General features: G+C 54.0%; 2 protein-coding genes across 5 annotated transcripts in view; both read left to right on the top strand.

Moving 5' to 3' along the window:
* WDR45 (WD repeat domain 45) overlaps positions 1-4571 on the top strand; it is a 7000-nt gene extending 2429 nt beyond the window's left edge. The window contains exons 3-11 of one of the 4 annotated variants that reach the window (XM_005864523.2): positions 83-157; positions 247-351; positions 1415-1523; positions 2298-2392; positions 3039-3118; positions 3232-3440; positions 3520-3621; positions 3711-3856; positions 4105-4571. In XM_005864523.2, the coding sequence (XP_005864585.1) occupies positions 83-157; positions 247-351; positions 1415-1523; positions 2298-2392; positions 3039-3118; positions 3232-3440; positions 3520-3621; positions 3711-3856; positions 4105-4214 (1031 nt within the window). In that variant the 3' untranslated portion in view covers positions 4215-4571. Of the gene's footprint in view, positions 1-82; positions 158-246; positions 352-1414; positions 1524-1774; positions 1876-1964; positions 2176-2297; positions 2393-3038; positions 3119-3231; positions 3441-3519; positions 3622-3710; positions 3857-4104 lie in introns of those variants that run through there. The other 3 variants (XM_014538251.1, XM_014538248.1, XM_014538250.1) reach the window with 3 other exon arrangements.
* A 96-nt stretch (positions 4572-4667) lies between these two features.
* The window catches only part of PRAF2 (PRA1 domain family, member 2), a 3065-nt gene continuing 1892 nt past the window's right edge, over positions 4668-5840 (top strand). The window contains 1 exon segment of the mRNA XM_005864522.2: positions 4668-5205. Within this exon segment, the coding sequence (XP_005864584.1) occupies positions 5027-5205 (179 nt within the window). The 5' untranslated portion in view covers positions 4668-5026.

The following is a 5840-nucleotide window of genomic DNA, read 5'->3' as shown; positions in this document are numbered from 1 at the left end:
TTAGAGGTGGGTGTTAAGCAGCCTGTCCTAGCTTCCCACGTGGGCATCCTTTGAGGCAGCCTGGATTCCTCCCATTCCCTAGGCTGCTTTTGCTGTGCCATGGAGACAGGCGTACGCATCTACAACGTGGAACCATTGATGGAGAAGGGGCACCTGGGTGAGCCATCGGTGGGGAAGAGGCAGTGGGTAGAAGGGCTGGGCCGGACATTGGCTTTCACCCTTGCTGACACCCTGGTCCTTGTCCAGACCATGAGCAGGTGGGCAGCATGGGCCTGGTGGAAATGCTGTACCGCTCCAACCTGCTGGCCCTGGTGGGTGGTGGTAGCAGTCCCAAGTTCTCAGAGATCTCAGGTAAGTACCCTCATCTCATCCGCCCTTGGCCCAGATTCCCTGGAATCGTGGCCCCCTCCAGGCACTCCAAGGCACTGGCAGATGAAGACGTCAGAGCACCTTAAAGTCTAACAGTGAGGCCTACAGCTTAGAAGTCATGACTCATAGCTTAAGAAGCTTGATGTTTTGTCTTAATTTAACAAACATTAATTGAATGTCTCCTGTACACCATGTCTTTACCTATAGGGTACTTGTTGTGAGCCTGGTACTGTTCTAAGCACTTTATGTGTATTAACTCATTTAACCCTCACCATAACTCTATATGTGGTAGGAAGTATCAATATCCCATTTCTACAGATGAAGAAACTGAGGACCAGAGAGATTGAGCAACCTATCTAACCAATAGGTTTTAACATAATTTTTTATGTATATGTTTTTATTTATCTTCAGAGAGAGAGGAAAGGAGAGGGATAGATAGAAACATCGATGAGAGAAAAACATCATTGATCTGCTGCCTCCCGCACGCCCCCTACTGGTGATTGAGCCCACAACCCCAGCATGTGTCCTGACTGGGAATCGAATTGTTGACCTCTTGGTTTCTGAGTCAATGCTCAACCACTGAGCCACACTGGCCAGGCTAGGTCTGAATATCTTGAAGCTATCTCCCCAATGCTCACTTGCCTTGAGTCTCAAGTGCCATATTGTTTTAAAGGGATTTTTGTTGATCCCACTGGGACATGGCAAGAGACTTGCCCTAGGCAAGTCAGGGAGCCAAGGATTTCTCACAAATCTTGGGAGTATAGGGACTAGGACCCTAGAGGCAGGAATAGTGACAGGATTAAGTCCCAGCTTGCTTTCTGATGGGCTGTGAGGTCCTTGAGTGAATACTCAATCCCTTCAAGCCTCAGTTTCCTCACTTGTGAATGGGTGTAGCAGTTCTCATGCTGTGTGAGGCTCACATTGGGTGTTAGTGAGAGGTTAAACAAATGGGTGGAAGTCCCTTGGGGAGTAGGGGTGGGTTTTGTATCAGCAGGGCTGTCCCTCAGCTTAAACCTTGGCCCCCAAAATGCACCCAACTGCCCAGCAGTGCTGATCTGGGATGATGCCCGGGAGGGCAAGGACTCCAAGGACAAGCTGGTGCTGGAGTTCACCTTCACCAAGGCAGTGCTGGCTGTGCGCATGCGCCATGACAAGTGAGCCTGAGGAGGACTGGGGGTGGGGGAGGTAGGAGGTCCCCATAGCAGGTGAGAGGGTTAGTTCTGCCTGAACATCTGCCCTCCCCTCATGGCTGTTGTGTGTTATGTGATGCCTACAGAATTGTGATTGTGCTGAGGAACCGCATCTATGTGTACTCCTTCCCTGACAATCCCCGGAAGCTGTTTGAGTTCTTAGAGGTGGGTGTTAAGCAGCCTGTCCTAGCTTCCCACGTGGGCATCCTTTGAGGCAGCCTGGATTCCTCCCATTCCCTAGGCTGCTTTTGCTGTGCCATGGAGACAGGCGTACGCATCTACAACGTGGAACCATTGATGGAGAAGGGGCACCTGGGTGAGCCATCGGTGGGGAAGAGGCAGTGGGTAGAAGGGCTGGGCCGGACATTGGCTTTCACCCTTGCTGACACCCTGGTCCTTGTCCAGACCATGAGCAGGTGGGCAGCATGGGCCTGGTGGAAATGCTGTACCGCTCCAACCTGCTGGCCCTGGTGGGTGGTGGTAGCAGTCCCAAGTTCTCAGAGATCTCAGTGCTGATCTGGGATGATGCCCGGGAGGGCAAGGACTCCAAGGACAAGCTGGTGCTGGAGTTCACCTTCACCAAGGCAGTGCTGGCTGTGCGCATGCGCCATGACAAGTGAGCCTGAGGAGGACTGGGGGTGGGGGAGGTAGGAGGTCCCCATAGCAGGTGAGAGGGTTAGTTCTGCCTGAACATCTGCCCTCCCCTCATGGCTGTTGTGTGTTATGTGATGCCTACAGAATTGTGATTGTGCTGAGGAACCGCATCTATGTGTACTCCTTCCCTGACAATCCCCGGAAGCTGTTTGAGTTCGACACCCGGGATAACCCAAAGGGTAAGAAGGCCCAGATATGCAGGAATAAGGGCAGGAGGCAGGGGATGAGGTGGAGGGGAAGAAATGAAGAGAAAATGGGAGGGGTACACAGAGAGAGAAGCAGGGAAAAAGAGGTATGAAGAGTCTTTGCACAGAGATACTCAGATGGCCTGGGATACACATACAGGGGTGGGCAAAAGTAGCTTTACAGTTGTTCATATGAGAAAAGACATGCAAGTTCTGATAATTACAAGACACAGGATTCCTCAAAAGAACGTCACAATGCAGCTATAAACCTACTTTTGTTGCCAACTCCTGTACTCCCCATCTATTCATCTTTCCATCCCTTAGCCAGTTCTCTTTCCCAAGCCTTAGCCCTGCCCCACTCATGTGCTCCAGATGGCAGAGCAAACATACATAGTAAGCACGTAGGTGGGTGTGTCAGGGATCCTTGGGCCTCCTGGGGCTGCCACAGCTGCGTAGGGAAGAAGGGACTATGCCTCACTGGTGGGGATCACAGCTGAGGACAGCACCCTGAGGGTTCTATAGGTAACATGTATCATGGAAAGCTAAAGTCCAGCCCTTATCCAGCTCTGTCCATTCTGAGACCCTGCCTGGCCACTGCTTCCCCTTCACCAGCCCCTCCTACTTCATCCTCACACCCTAGGGCTCTGTGACCTCTGCCCCAGCCTGGAGAAACAGCTACTAGTGTTCCCAGGACACAAGTGTGGGAGTCTGCAACTTGTGGTGAGTTGTCCAGTGGGCACAAGTGAATAGGTGGGTAGGCTAGTTCTCCCTGTAGACTCTGGGACCCTTCCCTCCATACTACCCCAAGCACAAACTGCTCCTTCCCATCATAGGACCTGGCAAGCACAAAGCCAGGCACTTCATCTGCGCCATTTACCATCAACGCACATCAGAGCGACGTGGCCTGTGTGTCCCTGAACCAGCCAGGCACCGTAGTGGCCTCGGCCTCCCAGAAGGGCACCCTTATTCGCCTTTTTGACACACAGTCCAAGGAAAAACTGGTGGAACTACGCCGGGGCACTGATCCTGCCACCCTCTACTGGTGAGCACAGGGTATGCATGGTGGGCCAGCGACTCCACACCATATGACAGGTAGGCATAATAGCTGGTTTATCTTCCAGCATCAACTTCAGCCATGACTCTTCCTTCCTGTGCGCTTCCAGTGATAAGGGCACGGTCCACATCTTTGCCCTCAAGGATACCCGCCTCAACCGCCGCTCTGCGTGAGTACCCCCTCCCCCTGCCCCACCCTGCCATGTCCCCATACCCCTGCCCATGTACCCTACCTGGGCTTAGTCAGTACTGCCTGCAGGCTAGCTCGAGTGGGCAAAGTCGGGCCTATGATTGGACAATATGTGGACTCTCAGTGGAGCCTGGCGAGTTTCACAGTGCCTGCTGAGTCGGCCTGCATCTGCGCCTTCGGTCGCAACACTTCCAAGAATGTCAACTCTGTCATTGGTAAGTGGGAGGAACCCTTGACTGGGGGTATTGCATGGGCAAAGGCCTGCAGGTTGGACCTGAAAGAATTTTAGGGAATAGGAAGCATAAAGAAGCTAGAATGGGTGGTTCAACTCCATTATCAGTGAGGGGAGTGGCATGCGGGCAAAGGCCTGGAAGGAGATTTGTAAGCCATGGGATGCCTGATTTCAAGTGTGTGGCTTTGGCAGCCTCTAACTTTTTTACTGATCTTCCCCCCCCTCCTCCAGCCATCTGTGTAGATGGGACCTTCCACAAATATGTCTTCACTCCTGATGGAAACTGCAACAGAGAGGCTTTCGATGTGTACCTTGACATCTGTGATGATGATGACTTTTAAGGACCCCGTGGGTTGTGCTAGGGACCTGCAGTGGCAAAGTGCAAAGCATTTATGGGAGTGGGAGTGCTGAAAGCCACCAGCCAGCAAGCACTAATGGGGCAGGTGCACACTTCCCACTCCTTAGAGCAATGCCTAAACAGCTCGTTTCTCCCTAGTACTTCTTGTGTCCTTAAGGACTGTGTGCCCACAGGGCCAGGCCAGGGACCCAAAGGGGCAGCAGATGCCCTGGGGCTCCCAACCTGGAGAAAAGTACTAGGGCCCCAGAGGAAGTGCCCTAATCCAACCTGTGGGGATAAAAAAAATTTCCCAGAAAGAGCCAATCACTGATATGATGAATTTGAATAAAAATTAATAGTATTTATGGCTGGACCTCGGGGGTGGGGCCTGGAGTAGGTGAGGCTGAAAAGGCACTGCAGGCGTGTCCAGGAAAGGTGTGACCTACTTGGACAGGAAGGAGGTGGGATCCTGCTCCGGTCCTTCTGACAGTCCCTGCCATCATCTCTGCTTAGTCCGGATGTCTGGCTACTGTTGTGCTGCCAGCGCCACCCGGAACAGGGCCCCTTGGCGCCCCCACCTGGGAGTGGATGGGAATGCCACGCTCCGCTGCCTATATTTAGTTTCACGGCAGTTCCGGTTCTGGCGTTTGTATTTCCGATCACGTGTTTTGCGCCTGCGTCGTCCACCTGGGTGGATAGGGTAGCAGAAGCCCCGCCCAGACTCCATTTCCCGGTGTTCGCCGCGGTAGCGCGGGGTGTAACGGGTGTTGTAGTTCGGCTGCTCTTCTGGCTGGTCCAGCTACATCGACTAGCAGGATGTCGGAGGTGCGGCTGCCACCGCTACGCGCCCTGGATGACTTCGTTTTGGGGTCGGCGCGTCTAGCGGCCCCGGATCCTTGCGACCCGCAGCGATGGTGCCACCGTGTCATCAACAACCTTCTCTACTACCAAACCAACTACCTTGTCTGCTTCGGCTTCGGTCTTGCCCTGGCTGGGTGAGGGAGGGAGGGAGGGAGGCGCCAGTTGGCCGGGGACGCCTGCAGGGCGTGGAGGGTGGGCCCGCGGGATTCTGAGAACCGGGAAGGGTAGGTAACCTGGGGTGGGGGCTGCAAGGCACGGAAGGGCAAATTCAGCAGAGATAGAAAGCCTGAGGGCCTTGGGAGTGGGGACTTGGAGGGAGTGGGACCTAGTTAGTTATAAGGAGGCCCTGGGGCTGGATACAGCCTAGCCGAGGGGGTTAGTGGGACTGGAAGGAAGACCTGGGGAGAATAGAGAATGTGGAACTGAAGGGGAAATGACTGGAAGGTGGACCTGAAGATAAGGAGAACTTGAAAGTGGGACGTGAGTGTGTCTGGGATGGTGGGGCGATGTGAGTGATGGGGCTGGAGGCCTTAGGGCAGGGACAGGGATGTCCCTGTCGTCATCCCTGTAGGAGCAGGTACTTGGGGAACTTGGGCCAAGAGAGAGGATCCAGGGACTGAAGGCCTGTGACCCGACAGGGTTGGAGAGCCTGGAGGAGGGACTTGGGTGGGGATGTAAGATGAGAGTAGGACCTAAATCCTGGAAGAGGGTCCTGTAAGGACCCAGGACCTGGGAAGAGGGAAATGTGTGGACACAGAACTGGGAAAAA

Source organism: Myotis brandtii, unplaced genomic scaffold (assembly GCF_000412655.1).
Source record: "Myotis brandtii unplaced genomic scaffold, ASM41265v1 scaffold1875, whole genome shotgun sequence".
Lineage (NCBI taxonomy): Eukaryota > Metazoa > Chordata > Mammalia > Chiroptera > Vespertilionidae > Myotis > Myotis brandtii.
Note: the sequence above shows the minus strand (reverse complement) of the source record. Positions and strands in the feature narration are given on the sequence as shown.